At 44.3% G+C, this 15,946-nt stretch overlaps 1 protein-coding gene across 2 annotated transcripts in view; it reads left to right on the top strand.

The window, feature by feature from the left end:
- WWOX (WW domain containing oxidoreductase) overlaps positions 1-15,946 on the top strand; it is a 908,120-nt gene that overhangs the window by 247,339 nt on the left and 644,835 nt on the right. For both annotated transcript variants that reach the window (XM_027513959.1, XM_027513960.1), the window contains exon 7: positions 12,562-12,747. In XM_027513959.1, coding sequence (XP_027369760.1) covers positions 12,562-12,747 — 186 coding nt within the window. The remainder of the gene's footprint in view (positions 1-12,561; positions 12,748-15,946) is intronic.

Below are 15,946 nucleotides of genomic sequence, written 5' to 3'. Positions count from 1 at the left end.
AATTATCCAATTGATGCATTTTTTTTTTCCCCCTAGAAAGCCCTCTCTGAAGAGACTATGGGGCTTCCCCTATGGCTCAAGAATAAAGAATCCGCCTGCAATGCAGGAAGCACAGAAGGTTCTATGCCTGGATTGGGAAGATCCCCTGGAGAAGGAAATGGAAACCCACTCCAGTGTTCTTGCCTAGGAAATCCCACAGACAGAGGAGCCTGATGGTGTATAGTCCACAGGGTCGTAGAGTCAGACACAGCTGAGCAGAGCAGTGTGTGATGCCTGTTGTACATGTCTCCCCCCACTTTAGAATCAGTGAGGGTGAAAGTGTGCTTCTGGGATTGCATGTGTGAAGATGGGAAAATATATTCAAGATAAGGAAAAGGAGGCAGAAACCTAAGGAAACAACAAAAACCAGAGTGTTGCCATTTCCTGTTAAGTGTGTGTACTGATCTTCTGGAATTCACTATAAGAAGTTGTAAATGGTGCATGAAATGAAAAATTCCTGATGATCCCTGGGGAAACACCCTGCCCCCGGCTCTTTTCCTGCTGATTGGTTCAGATTATTTCCTCTTTTCCAACTTAAAAAAGTGTGGGTAGGTTATCTTGACAGCAGAATCCACTCTGGGTTAATTATTTTAATATTGGATGATGTCCTTCACTGTCTTGAAGTATGCCAGTCCTCTAACATTTAGCAGCGCAGCAGCTAGATGGTCACTGACTGCCTGAGCTGATGTTGAGTTCATGTGTTCATATTTCTCTTATTTTACTTACTTTATTTCCTTTTATATTTTTTCCGGGTCTCGTCTCCCAGAGATATTGAGTAAGGGCATAGGAAACAATATATAGGTATTTTCTAAATGTGGAGACAACTATACAGATATTTCATGTCTCTACATTATTGTTGGCTGTTATGTCCCCAAAGTGTAGCCCAAGGTCCAGAAAACAGGCAGCTGGGAAAAAAAAAAAAAAGCCTGTTTCAGGTACCCTCTTTGTCATGGCTAGTGCTGGGCATTTTAGGTTTTTTTCTAATTCTCATAGCTATCAAGCAAGGTAAGTATTTTTTAAAAGTGAAATCGCTCAGTTGTGTCTGACTCTTTCTGACCCATAGACTGTAGCCTACCAGGCTCCTCCGTCCATGGGATTTTCCAGGCAAGGGTACTGGGGTGGGTTGCCATTTCCTTCTCCAGAGGATCTTCCTGACCCAGGGATCGGACCTGGGTCTCCCATATTGCAGGGAGACGCTTTACCGTCTGAGCCACCAGGGAAGCCTTTATTTTTTAAAGAAATAGTGTGTATTTGATTGTCCCAGGTCCTAGTTGTGCCGTGCGGGGCATTTCGTTACGGCATGCAAACCTAGTTGCAGCGTGCGGGATCTGGTTCCCTGACCGGGGGTTGAACCCATGCCCCCAGCCCTGGGAGTGGGGCGTCCTAGCCACTGGACCACCAGGCAAGTCCGTATCATTGCCTTTTATTTCCTTGTGCATTTGAGAGCTGATGATATATATATATATTTTTTCTAGTGCATTCCAGTAAATAAGCATTTTTTAAAGTTTGCCTGTGTTCCACCTGAAATCATTCCGAATTTTACTAGGGGCACGAACGCTGCCGTTTGGGCAGTTGAGGTCTTGGCAGGTCACTTGGTGGAGACTGAGGCGCCTTCCCTGGGTTGGTGTAGTTGCAGACAAAACTTCTGTGGTCACTTTTATGCTGCCATCCTGGAGCTCAAAATAAACCAGCCCTTGTTTCTGAAGCAAGGATCCACCTTGGAATTCTATAGTAATTTCTTTTTTCCTCTTCCTTTTCTGGAAGAAAAGGACAGCTGAACGCCAGGTCAGACTGAACAACAGTTACTTTTGGGATTTTGCATCCTCAGGCCCTCTCTCTTGAATTTCAGAGTATTTCCAAATAGTATGAATTCCTGCAGCTCACTGGAGAGATGCCCCAGATGGTGTGCCCTTCTGTTTCAAGGAGGAACTAAAAAGAATTTCCCTTTACATAACGTTCCACTTAGCTCATTCTTCTGCTGTGTCTGAACTGGAGTCCCCCAAAGGCACAGTTGTATTAACGTTCTACGGGGTGTTTATTTAACCTGTGAGAGTCTGCCTCATTTTGGGGGCACGTGTTACCATTCAATTTACAAATCTTCACTGTGACTCAGCCTGGTGATGGCTCCTCTCAGGTTCTTTTTATTTTATTTTTATTTATTTATTATTATTTTTTAGAGGGCTTACTTCTGTTTCTCAGGCAGTGACTTCTGATTCTCTGGGTCTTATCTCTCTTTGTGTTCCCTTCCAGGCTTCTCCAAATTTAATTTCTAACCTGGTCCTGTTCTTGCTGTTGTTTTGGCATCTTTGATATCTTAGTTCCCTGACCAGAGATCAAACGCAGGCCACCTGTAGTGGAAGCTAGGGCCTTAACCACTGGACTGCTACTGGACTCTCAGGCTCTTTTTAAATGCCCTTCTCGTTTCTCAGACTTGAAATTATGTTATCTGATTCTTAGGTTTCTTGAGACAAAATCAGTTTGGTGGTGTCTCCAAAGCGTCTCTTTATTAATCAACTAGAACAAACCCACTTTCCCGTGCTTTCTTCTGCCATCTCTGATGTCATAATCTGTTGTAAAGTATGGCTGTGTCATGGCTTGTAGACAAAATGGCATTGGAGAAATGGCACTGATTCAGACGTATGCATTCTGGTGTGTACACCAGGCTTCCTTCTTACCGCATGCAAGACCCTGAGAACAAAGACCTCCTGATCGTTGACAGTTGTCTCCTGGAAGAGCTAACAGTTGTCCTCACCCATTGTGGCCTCTGCTGGAAAATGTTACGTAATGCAGGAATGGACAAGGCCCAGACACAACTGTGGGCCAGGCCTCCTGGGCGATGCCGCCCCTCGGAAGCTGATGTTCATGTACAATCAGCACGTGAAATGCCCTGGACTTGGGTTGTTGCCAGTTACTCGTGAGCCTTCTCAAGAGTCGGCACTGTTGAGCCTGGCCGTGGGTGTTTATGGAGGATGCCGATGGGCTTTTGGCCCCCGGTGGTCAGTGTTCTTGGGAACTTGGTTCCTCGGAAGGACCGTGAAGCCCAGGGAACTTGGGAAACAAGTGCACTTGACTTCCCTTAGGTTCACCGGTTTTGGTCATCGCCTCTCAGGTGCTCGGCACTCTGCAAACGGCCCCAGAGATCCAGAGACGACTGGGGCCCAAGTGTGCAGCCAGTGTACACAGGACACTCACCCCAGGGGTGTGGGCGGAGCCGCGAGAAACACACAGCGCACTGTGGTTTCCCTCCGTTGTAACGTTGCGGTGTATTTTAGGGATGCTGAAATTCACCCTTGTAGTCGTGTGGTTCAGTGAGTTGTGGCACGCGCACACACACACACACACACACACACACAGTCATGGAGTCACACAGTCAAGATACGGAGCAGTTCCTTTACCCTCTCAATTGTCCCTGTGTCCCTGTGAAGTAATTCTCACCCCTTACACCCAGCCCTTGGCAACCATTGAATTTTTTTTTTCCCTGTCCCTAGAGTTTTGCATTTTCTGGAATGTTATTTAAATGGAAGCATTCCATATTTAGCTTTTTGAGTCTGGCTTCTCTCACGTAGCATGATGCATGTATTAGTTATCTGTTGCCCTTAAATTACCCCCAAAACTTAGTGACTCCAAACAGCAAATGTTTATTACCGCACTCTGTTAGCTTTCTCTTGCTATTGTAATAAATTACCACAAACATTTTGGCTGAACAGAAAGCATTTCCGGTTGCAGGAATGTATATTCCCACCAACTTTATACAACATAATGAAAATAGAATAATACTATAAAAATCTGCTAATTCTAAAGGTAGAAAATATCTCCTTTAAATTTTTGCTACTGGTAGAGTTTAACACATTATATCTCATACTGATTATCAGTAATCCAGTTTTATGCATTTCAATTTCTCTGATTGACTCTTAGAATGTGTTTCATATGGTCCCAGTATTCATGCTGGATCAAGTAAGAAAGAAGCCAAAGGTATTAGAGCTTCAACAAAGGTATTAGGTGGCTCAACCGTAAAAAATCCACCTACAATGCGGGAGATGTGGTTCGAGCCCTGGCTTGGAGGAGGAAATGGCAACCCCCTCCAGTATTCTTGCCTGAAAAATCCTACAAACAAAGGAGCCTGGTAGGCTATAGTCCATGGGGTCACAAAACAGTCGGACATGACTTAGTGACTAAACAAAAACAAAGCAAAAAAGCCAAAGGTGTTGGCAAGACTCTCTGTGGGCTTTTGCAGTAACTAGAGCTAAAGGCAACAGAAGCAGAAACAAGGAATAGCAGAGGTTGTCTGAGCTCGAGGTCCCTGGAGATCAGACTTGGGACAGGGGTGTTTGCTCACATGGTTTACTGGGGGAATGAGAAGGAGAATGAAGGAAACAGGTGTTATATAGGTGGAGACTGATGCAAAGGGAGCTCTGGAGAATGGATCCCAGAGTTGGTCCTCTTTGTTAGGAGGACATCTGGGTGTGGGACATGACTTTCCAGGTGTGAGGGCACCCATCCCTCAGGGACGATTTTCTGAATAAGTCAGTGCTTTTGGCTGCTGGAAATAGGTACAGTGGGGCCCATAAATGAGATCTAGACAGACTATCACACTTCCGCTCCATTGGAAAGGAAGGGGATTGGACAAGTACTAATAGCAGCTGAAGGCTCTAGAGTTACTGGCTTCTCCCCGTTTTCATCGTCAGGTGACTGGCTGGAGAGTATCACCTTCTGCGAAAACACGGAAGTCAGGAAAGCGGGGAGGACCTGGGGAGAGGAGATGCAGAGTTGAGGTTTAGGGTGGGTGGAGATGAGGTTCCGGAGCTTGGGAGGGATGTCGGCCTGGTGCTGTCGGCGTGAAGTTCACCTTCGTAGAGGTGTTGTTTGGAGTCCCAGCCTGTGTGAAATTGCTGTCAGGACAAGAGTTTAGACTGAATGAAAGGCGGTTGGAGGTGGAACTCTGGTTGAAGAGGAAGGTCTGGAGGAGGCAGAAGCTGAGGCAGCGGTGGCATGAGGACGAGGTCCGAGGATAGACTGTGTCTTAGAATCTGAGGTAGCCAAGAGGGCCAGAACCAGGGAGGAGCCGGGGCCCTTGCAACAGAGGTGTCCAGTTTCAACAGAGGGGAGGTCGTTGGGTGCCGGGACCCAGAAGCCATCGCTCCCCAGGCCTCTTTGAGAGATTCTGGGCGGTGGTGGGGCAGAAATCAGTCACCTTGGTGATGAGAGATTCAGACGAGGCAGGAGATTCTGAATGGAGACAAATATTTCGAAACCATGGTCTGTAAATGGGAAGAGTGAGGCTTCGTGCAGCTTGAAAAAGCCCCAATGTCAACTAGACATTTCTTTCTCTCTCCAGCCTTCTCTCTTCCATCTGACTTCCTTTCGTTCATTTTCTTAACCATTTTCTTTCCTGATTTTTTTCCTAATTGTTGGTCTGAACAATCTATTTAGCCTGATGGACAGCAAGAATGAGACAATAGAGAGATTGAAGAGGCCAGAAAGACAGGGGAGTGTCAGTGAACAGCATGCTTGAGGGCTGCACACCTGCAATTAAATAATGTTTAATGTCACTTATTCCTAAATTTTTAAGAAGGAGGAGTGCAGGAAGAAAATGTGGAGATCAGCTGTCTAAAGCCTTTGGGCTCCGACTCCTTTCTGTTTATTGTCAGCATTCACTGCTCCTTCCAGTAGGAAGTCTCACTTAAGGCTACTCTGGCTAGAAGCCTTGGTTCATGGTCATTTCCACTGATGACAATCAGCCATGCCCACTGGCAAGTCTCTGGAACTCCACCCTCTTTTCCATGGAGCAGTACTTCTGTGGTCCAAGGCATGTACTGTCCCTGGAGGAAGGGATTGTCACTTTCCCAACAGCGTGCTCAGAGAACACCCAGAGAAATGGAGGCGCTTTCCCCGTGGGTGTGTACTAACTGCAGAGAACGGGCAGCACCCCTGCACTGGAAGCTCCAGTTCTGTGCACACAGAGAACAGCCCTCAGGTTCTCCCCTTACAGACTAGAATCCATCAAAGAAGGGGGGAAAAAATCAGTCCTTGAAAATGCTGACTAATAGCATCGGCTTTGGGATTGGAATGATACTATTTTTGTTTTCATTCTGTCTTTCTAGTTTGAACTTTCCTTTTGATAGTCTGTAAATATTCATCATCTCAGAACCTTTTGAATCGCAGTGGCTTTTAGTCAAAACTGAGCAAAATGTGCCATTTGAATAATAAAAACCTCATTAAAGTGAGGTGAAAGGAATTCTTTTCCTTTTGTACAAGCCAATTAAGTGTCTTTACAATTAAAAAAAAAGTCTAGCACTTTATAGTTTCCTATTCCATAAGCCTGTTGTTAATTAATAGAGGGGATGAGCTTTAGGTACTCAGTGTGTATTTTGCCTCTGGTGTTGTGCAATTAACATTAATGAAGCGTATTTTAAATTTGGTGAAATACCAAAGGATTTCCCAGGTTCTCTGTGGGCTCCTGTGTCCAGACTGAGGTCTTCGGTAGCAAGTTTCTTTGTTTGATGCCCTGTGTATTTCCTTGAGCCAATGTGCAGGCATGGATAGAGGTAACTGCAGAAGGTGTTGTTATTGAGAAATGTTCTGCCAGCATTCCAAATGCCCAGACTGTCTTAAAGATAAGGAAACTCTGAAAAAAAAAAAAATCAACTCTGAGAGCTTTATTTTTTCTTGTGGCTAAAACAGAAGGGTCTGGAGACAAAGGGAGTGATGACCATTGAACCTGGCATCTACCTTGCAAGACCCTGGGCATTTGCCCGTCACATCTTTGGGTGGGGTGTGTGCTCCTGTTCTCATTCAGCACATAAGTATAATGACTTGACTGAGCTAGAATTTCTCACAGCACTTCCTGCAGCCATTCTAGGGAGCTTATCTAATAAAGAAAGTATTGCGTAGTATTCTTGAAGTCAGATGATTGTTTTTATTTCATCTTGTTATATGTTATATTTCATTCTTGCTCACTTATGTGCATCTTTATTTTACCTGTTTCTGATACTTCCATAGGAAATCTGCCTCTAATCACTTTTTTCCTGACCATAAATGGAGATAATAACACATGTCATCTAGGGTTCTTATGTACAGAAAGCTTTTAGCAAGTGCTTAACTCATATTTAACATTCAAAAAAAAAAAAAATAGCAACTCTGAAAAAGTAGACCAAATATTTGAGATGCAACCTGAAAGGAGTGCATATCTAAATCATATATTCACTTCTCCATTTCACCCTTCCTCCCAAGATTTTTTTCTAGTGTACATGGCTTTATTTAAAAGCATGGGTTATCCTGGCTACAGATGAGTAAGTTCTACTTTGAGTTGAAATGGATGTGGTGAATGTTGTAGGCAGACCAGATGCTTCAAAGCATTTTTTGCCCACCTCTTCAAAGAGCAATTGGGCTTCCCTGGTGGCTCAGCTGGTACAGAATCCACCTGCAATGCAGGAGACCTGGGTTTGATCCCTGAGTTGGGAAGTTGCCCTGGAGAAGGGAACGGCTCCCCACTCCAGTTTTCTGGCCTGGAGAATTCCGCGGTCTGTATAGTCCATGGAGTCGCCAAGAGTTGGATACAAGTGAGTGACTTTCACTTTTACTTAAGAGCAATCAGGCTGTTGAGGGGCTGTGAGTGGACAACTGTAGTGGGCATCATATGGGAAAAACATATGATTCCTATCAAACACCCATGATCTCAACCACATCACCACATTTAGATTTTATGTAGGTGATAAGTTGGAAATAGATCAGACAACAGAGAAAAATAATTTCCCTATGAGACATCAGTGATAATACGGTTTGCATGAATACCTTTTTTTAAGAAAAGAAGATCTAAATGATTATAAATATACTCATACTTATGGAATAGAAGACAGTGTTGTTAAGATGTACATAATCCCCAAATTAACCTACTAATATAATGCAAACTCTGTCAACACTGCAGCTGAAATTTTTGTAGAAATTGAAAAGCCAATCCTAAAACTTTATACATGCCTATAAAGGACCCCGAATAGCCAATGCAAGCTTCAAAAAGAACAAAGTTGGAGGCCTCCTATTTCCCACTCTCAAAATTTACTGCAGAGCTTCAGTAATGAAGACCGTGTGGTCCTGGCATAAGCATGCAGATAATAGGATAGAGTCAAGAGTCCCTAAATAAACTCTTAGAGGTGGTCAGTTGGTTATCAGCAGGAATGCCAAGACAGTTCAGTGGGGGAAAGAATAGTCTTCTCAACAAATGATTTTAGAACAACTGGATGTTCACATGCCACAGAATGAAGTTAGATTGCTCATGTTCACTATTTATACAGATTAGATCAAATGGGTCATTGACCTAAATGTAAGAGCTAAAACTGTATAAACCACTTAGAAGAAAGACAGTATATTTTTGTGCTGTTGGGTTAGGCAGTGGTTTCTTAGATAGAAGCCCAAAAGCACAAGTGACCCCCCCACCCCCGGCCAAATATATATCAGTTCAGTTCAGTCCAGTTCAGTCCAGTTCAGTCGCTCAGTCGTGCCCGACTCTTTGCAACCCCATGAATCGCAGCACGCCAGGCCTCCCTGTCCATCACCAACTCCCGGAGTTCACTCAGACTCACGTCCATCAAGTCAGTGATGTCATCCAGCCATCTCATCCTCTGTCGTCCCCTTCTCCTCCTGCCCCCAATCCCTCCCAGCATCAGAGTCTTTTCCAATGAGTCAACTCTTCGCATGAGGTGGCCAAAGTACTGGAGTTTCAGCTTTAGCATCATTCCTTCCAAAGAAATCCCAGGGCTGATCTCCTTCAGAATGGACTGGTTGGATCTCCTTGCAGTCCAAGGGACTCTCAAGAGTCTTCTCCAACACCACAGTTCAAAAGCATCAATTCTTCGGCGCTCAGCCTTCTTCACAGTCCAACTCTCACACCCATACATGACCACTGGAAAAACCATAGCCTTGACTAGACGGACCTTTGTTGGCAAAGTAATGTCTCTGCTTTTGAATATGCTATCTAGGTTGGTCATAACTTTTCCTCCAAGGAGTAAGTGTCTTTTAATTTCATGGCTGCAATCACCATCTGCAGTGATTTTGGAGCCCCCCAAAATAAAGTCTGACACTGTTTCCACTATTTCCCCATCTATTTGCCATGAATTGATGGGACCAGATGCCATGAATTGATGGGACCAGATGCCATGATCTTCGTTTTCTGAATGTTGAGCTTTAAGCCAACTTTTTCACTCTCCTCTTTCACTTTCATCAAGAGACTTTTTAGTTCTTCACTTTCTGCCATAAGGGTGATGTCATCTACATATCTGAGGTTATTGATATTTCTTCTGGCAATCTATATATAAATCGTGTTTCATCAAAATTTAAAACTTTCGTGTTGTCAGTGATACCATCAGGAAAGTGAAAAGACAACGTAGAGAATGAGAGAGAAATTTTGCAGATTGGGCTGATAACAGACTCTTATCCAAAATATATCAAGAACTTTTATAAATCAATAAGATAATTACCTCCATTAAAAATTGGCTCAGCACCTAAATAGACAATAGGTGTTTCTCCAAAAGTATAAATTGCCAATAAATACATAAAAACATGCTCAGCATCATTAGCCTTTAGAGAAATGCAAATAAAAATACACTGAGGCACCACTTTATACTCACTAAGTTGGTTTAAAAAAAATAGATCATGACACATATTGGCAAGATTGTGGAGAAACTGGGATTGTAATGTATTGCAGGTTGAAATGTAGAATGGTACAGCCACTCTTTGGGAAACAGTCCCACAATCCCTCAAGAAGTTAAGCATAGAATTAACCATATGACCCGGCAGTTCCATGTCTATACATATACTCAAGAGAAATAAAAAACATATATTTTCACAGTAACTTGTAAATGACTGTTTATAGCAGTAATATTCACAGTAGCAAACAAAATGGAAAACACTGGAATGTCTAGCAGCTGGCAGATAGTTCAGTGAAAGCATGATGTATCCATGCAGTGTAGGTTTTGACCATAGAAAACAATGAAGAGCTGATAACCTGCGACAACACGATGAACCTTGGAAACGTTAGGTGTAATGAAGAAAGTCAGCCACAGAAGACCACGTACTGTGTGATTCCATTTATATGAAATACCCAGAATAGGCAGATCTATCAGATAGCAAGCAGATTAATGGTGTCTTGGGGGGGGGAGTGGTTAGTGACTATTAATGGATATGGGGTTGCTTTTTGGGGATATGAAAACATTGTAAAATTAACATGTGATGATGCTTGCACAAATTGTGAATATATTAAAAACCATTGAATTGCACACTTTCAGAAGGATAAATTGTATGCCTTGTGAATTGAATTGCGTCTCAGTAATTTTTTAAAGAAATCCATGCATATAAAGAAAATTTGAACAATAACAAAAACCATAAAAATAAGAGGTAAGCAGTCTAATGATATCCTACACAGGCAGAGCTAACATTTTTCTTTACTTCCTGTTTTGCTGTCTGAATGTATAAAAATCTTTTTTTTGGTGGGGGAGGGAGGGATATGCATCAGACATACAACATTTAATTTCCTGCTTTTTCAGTTGACTTGAGAAGTTTGGGAATCTCTGACTTAATCATTGCTGATTTATCTAATCTCTGCTGTTGAATTTTAAGTTGTTTCTAGTTCATACACAATTTAATAATTCCACCTCATATATATATATAATTATTACTCACCCTTGAGGATGAATCTTGGAAACTGTACTAGTTTGCTGCTGCTGCTGCTAAGTCACTTCAGTCATGTCCGACGCTATGCGACCCCATAGACGTCAGCCCACCAGGCTCCCCGATCCCTGGGATTCTCCAGGCAAGAACACTGGAATGGGTTGCCATTTCCTTCTCCAATGCATGAAAGTGAAGTCGCTCAGTCGTGTCCGACTCCTAGCGACCCCATGGACTGCAGCCTACCAGGCTCCTCCACCCGTGGGATTTTCCAGGCAAGAGCTCTGGAGTGGGGTGCCATCACCTTCTCCTAGGGCTGCTGTAACAAATTACTGTATACTTGGTGGCTTACGGAAAAGCAGGAATTTAATTTATCCCAGTTCTGGAGGCCTAAAGTCTGAAACTGAGGTGTGTGCGGGGTTGGTCCCTCCTGGACGCTCTGGGGGAGGGTCCCGTCCACGCCCCTCACCAGCTTCTGGTGCCTGTGGGCACTCGTCCACCCACCTTGCTTTGCAGATGCATCTGTCTGGTCTCTGCCTCTGTCTTCACAGAGTGTTCTCTGTGTGCCTTCTGCCCTTCTCTTCTTTTGTAAGAACACTTGTCAGTAGCATTTAATTTTCCCCTATTCCTGAGTGATCTCATCTCAAAATCCTGAACTTAATCAATATTTATAAAGACCCTTTTCTCCAATAAGGTCCCATTCACAGGTTCCTAGTGAACCTATCTTTTGGGTCCACCATTTAACCCAGTACAGAAGCAGTGGCATATGGAGTGGGTAGGGTTGGCTGTAGGAACCGTCTGCCCGTGTGTGGGCAGAATGGGGGAAAGAGTGAAGTAGGTCAGAAACAGCAAGGCAAATATTGTTTATTAACGATGGAATCTAGAAAGATGGTACTGATGAATCGACCTGCAGGGCAGGGATAGAAACTCAGACATAGAACACAGACTGCGGACACAGCAGGGAAGGAGAAGGTGGGACAAATTGAGAGAGTGGCTTTGAAACGTGTTCCTTCCCATGTGTAAACTGGACAGTTAATGGGAAGTCGTGTGTCAGGCCTGGAGCTCAGCCTGGTGCTCGTGGGATGAGGTGGGAGGGAGGGGCCATGCGTACACCTGTGGCTGATTCACGTTGATGTATGGCGGGGACCAGTACAATATTTTCATTATCCTCCAATTAAAAATAAATACATTAAAAAAAATAACTAATAAAATTACTAAGCATTACTTTGCTTTATATTGTCATCATTCAATGGAAATTCTAAACATTATCAATGATAAAGTATTTTCCTTTAGAGGTATGAGTTGCTATCCTTTGAGCGCCCCTAACCCCGCCACTCCAATGTATCCCATTGCTTGGAAATAGGATTACTGGGTGAAGTAATGTAGATATTTCTAGTTTTCATGATATAATGAAAATATTAATACATGATTTAAGTATTTTCAACTTAATATCCATGGCATGGGAATATGCAGTCTTACCAGCTTTGTACAAGATAATTTAAATATAAGTAAGTCTGCTCATTTAGTAGGTAAAGGAAGCACAGATTCAGATAGATGGTAGAACCTGTATTCCAAGCACGGTGACCAGCTCCTCCCAGTTTGCCCAGTGTGGTCTCAGTTTTGGCAATGGAAGTCTCACCTGCGAGAACCCCGTGGTCCCCAGCGGCTGAGCACAGTCACCCACTGAGAGTTGAAGCCCTTCCCCAGCAGAACTGTCTCAGATGTGACATTCCAAGGTGTCCCATTTCCAGCTGCCTGTGATCTGCAAGATAGTGAAGAATGGTTATTCCCAGGGGGCGGGGAGCATGGATCTCCTTGGTTCAGAGTGTTTGTGTCTGCGTAACACTGGGAGGTTTTATTTTTCAGGTCTCTTCACGTGCTTGTGTGCAACGCAGCTGTGTTTGGGCTCCCCTGGACCCTCACAAAGGACGGCCTGGAGACCACCTTCCAGGTGAACCACCTGGGCCACTTTTACCTCGTCCAGCTCCTGCAGGACGTCCTGTGCCGCTCCGCGCCTGCCCGGGTCGTCGTGGTCTCCTCGGAGTCCCATAGGTGGGTCAGAATGGGGCATTCTCTTCACGGCCCTCTTCCTTCCAGCTAACGGTCCCCGCCCCAGGCTCTTGGTGGGTTTCTTTTGAGTTTTTAAAAAATATATAATTTTATTTATTTTTGGCTGTGCTGGGTGTTTGTTGCTGCGCGGGCTTTTCTCTGGTTGTGGCGAGTGGGGACCTCCTTTTTAGTTGCTGTGCCCAGGCTTCTCACTGCAGTGGCTTCTCTTGCTCATGGACTCCAAAGCACGCAGGCTTCAGTAGGTGCCTCGTGCGGGCTTCAGTCGTTGCGACTCCCAGGCTCTAGGGCATATACTCAAAAGTTGTGATGCACGGGCTTAGTTGCCCCAAGGCACGTGGGATCTTCCCAGATCAGGGATCCAACCCCTGTCTCCTGCATTGGCAGGTGGATTCTAAACCACTGAGCCACTAGGGAAGCCCTCTGTTTTTGAAGATAATTTTCGTCAGTGCTTCTCCAAAAAGTGTGTACTCAACCTGGCTCCTGAACTTATCAAGGTTTTATTTATTTTTTGTGATGATGGGCGATTGTTTAGGGGTAGTGTAGATAGCACGGTAGATGGTTTTTATAACTATACTTCAGGCCCTCATTGATTTTGCTTCGAGATGGAATAATAATTGATTAAATCTGAATGCCTGACCTTTATTGATTTGTCATTCTCCAGCCTCACCACCTCACCAAGAAGAATGTGAGTTATTCTAGCAGTAGAAACAGTGCAATTAAAGACTGCGAGATGAAATCCAATTGTTTTATAATGAGAAATTAGGGAATTCAATGCAGGCATTAGCTGTGTAATTGTAGAAAGGAAAGGACTGTAGTTAGAACATATTAGAAATCTGGCCATGCCTCTTTTGGTTAAAATTTCAATTAAAACATCAGATGGCGATTCTTTTCTATTACCATTAGGAGAATATTCAGTCGACTAGGAAGGCATTTGAAAATTTCCTCGTGTTTTCAGCGTATTTGTTTCTAGAGTTGGATAAACAACCGAGAGAAGTACCGGGAGAGGATGAGGGAACTGCCGGGTGAGGCTAGAGTTTAATACACATTATGGAGATTTTCCTGGTGTGGATGGGGGCTTTCACTCCTAGCAAAGTAGCTGGAGAAAAAGAACGTGCCAGGGCCTGTTTTTTCCCCCCTTCCTCTTCTCCGACTTAAGTCCTGAGATGTTTTAGTGACCCAGAATGAAGCTTATTTTTTTTAATCATGCTTCCATAAAATGTAACCCCTGGGACTTGGAAGAGAGAGACCAGCCAAGGGTTAGCCTGAACCGTTTATCACTCCCAAACACAGGGGCTTATGGTCGAAGTGACACGCTGCAGATAGATTTACTTTTACCGTTTGAAATTTATGACGGCCGAAATGAAAGGAAAATGCCGGTAATAATCCTCCCCTGTGTTAAAAGACACGGAGCGTCTCATAATGAGGTGGTAACGAAATCTGGACATCCTTATCTTTGCAAATCAGACCAGGTTCCTGGAAGTGGAGTGGCCCTGCTCAGGCATGAGGGGGAGGCCCCCGTGGGGGTAGGCGCGGGGATGAACCTGCTAGTCCCCGTCTTTAGCCAGATGTGGAGGGCACCCCGGGATGGGTTTAAATGAGCTGGTATTTAATGGGCGAGTCTATGGAATTGTCAGCTGCCTGCTTCCCTTCTAAGTCTGGATCTGACATGGTTATTTCATGTGGTGTCTTTGTTCTCCCCTTAACTGCAGTGTAATTCATGCTTACCTTGGAGATCCGAATCTTAATTTCATTGAATAGATGGGTCGGAGGCGGGGCTTTGGCCTCTTGAGTTCACTCCATTTTAGTTTCCTGAAGTGCGTGTTATCAGGCCCGCTCCTGTCTGGTGCTGGGCGCTGGCTTTCTGCTTTCCGACAACCTTGTGCCCATATTAAAGGGTGTTTATACAAAATGTTAATCCTCCCAAGCTCGTCTGTTTGTTGCCCACGTGCCACACCCCAGAGCCAGTGCGAACACTGGGTACACAGGCCTGGGAGAGTGCCCACTCACCGCTCAAGGACCCAGAGCCCTAAAACCGTGTCATAAAACGGAAGGGCTGGTGTCTAATTACCTCCATAAACCTTGGCGGAATCTCTTCGTTGGAGTCAAGACCCCTGTTAGGGGAAAAATAAAGTCCGATGTTTGCAGAAAATGTTATACCAGACTGCCCCAAGGCAAAATATTTATTAGCTTCCCTGAGTCGTCCCTGTATTTTAGTTACTTATCTGGAATCAGAACAAGTGAGTCGAGTTTCTGCATACCTCAAATCCACCCTATGAAAATGAGAACTTCCTTGCCGTGAAAAATTTTCCAGATACCAATTAAAATAGAATGAAAAGAGTGGAGAGCTGGCTGAAGGGCTGCAGCTGTGTGGAGTGCCAGGATGCCACACACACAGCACACACACACACACACACACACACAGCCTCGGATGCAAATTCAGTCCTATTCTTTGAACACACTAGCTTTTGTCTCCATAGAATCCAGCCTAATTATGTTACTTGGGTTATTTAAAAATCCTCTGTTTAAAAAAAATAAAATAAAGGAGAAGTATTTAGAGAAATACTAGATAGAGGTCTTCTCCAACAGCAGATGTTACTGTCCAGAGAGCAAGTGTTAACATGTCAGTGTCCTGGGAGGAGGAGAACTCTATTAAGACTTTATTGTTTGGCTTTGTCGATGTTTCAGCTGGAAAACAGGGTAGGCCGCCTTTGCAGACTTGTTTTGCTGCCTCTTGAGCTGAGAGGTGAACGTGGTCATTTTTCAGGAAGCAGGGCCCAGCTCAGAGGAATCAGAAAGCTTGCCCACCCTCCCCCACTCCCTGGAGGACTGTCAATACAAGCTAATCAGGCCTTAGAAATGAGTGCACTGCTCAGGGGATCAGCGGGGCAGGAACCTGGGCTCTGCTGATGGCAAGCAGAGGGAGGACCTAGTGTTAATAGCTGCTTCTCCATCTCGAAACTTCCCTTCAACCTGGTTCGACCTAACTTCTCATCATGGTGGGTTCTGTTTTGTTTTGGCCTCCTTTCTAGGTTGGGGATTAGGAAGGCACACCTACCTCCTCTTAGGGGTTGAATCTAACCCAGTGTTCCCAAGTCTGCATTAGCCTTAAAAAGCCAAAGCGAGGAAGTCACTCTCAACATGAGAAAGTGCTGCCTGCAAATATTCATGAAAAACATAAAGC

Source organism: Bos indicus x Bos taurus, chromosome 18 (assembly GCF_003369695.1).
Source record: "Bos indicus x Bos taurus breed Angus x Brahman F1 hybrid chromosome 18, Bos_hybrid_MaternalHap_v2.0, whole genome shotgun sequence".
Classification (NCBI taxonomy): domain Eukaryota; kingdom Metazoa; phylum Chordata; class Mammalia; order Artiodactyla; family Bovidae; genus Bos; species Bos indicus x Bos taurus.
Note: the sequence above shows the minus strand (reverse complement) of the source record. Positions and strands in the feature narration are given on the sequence as shown.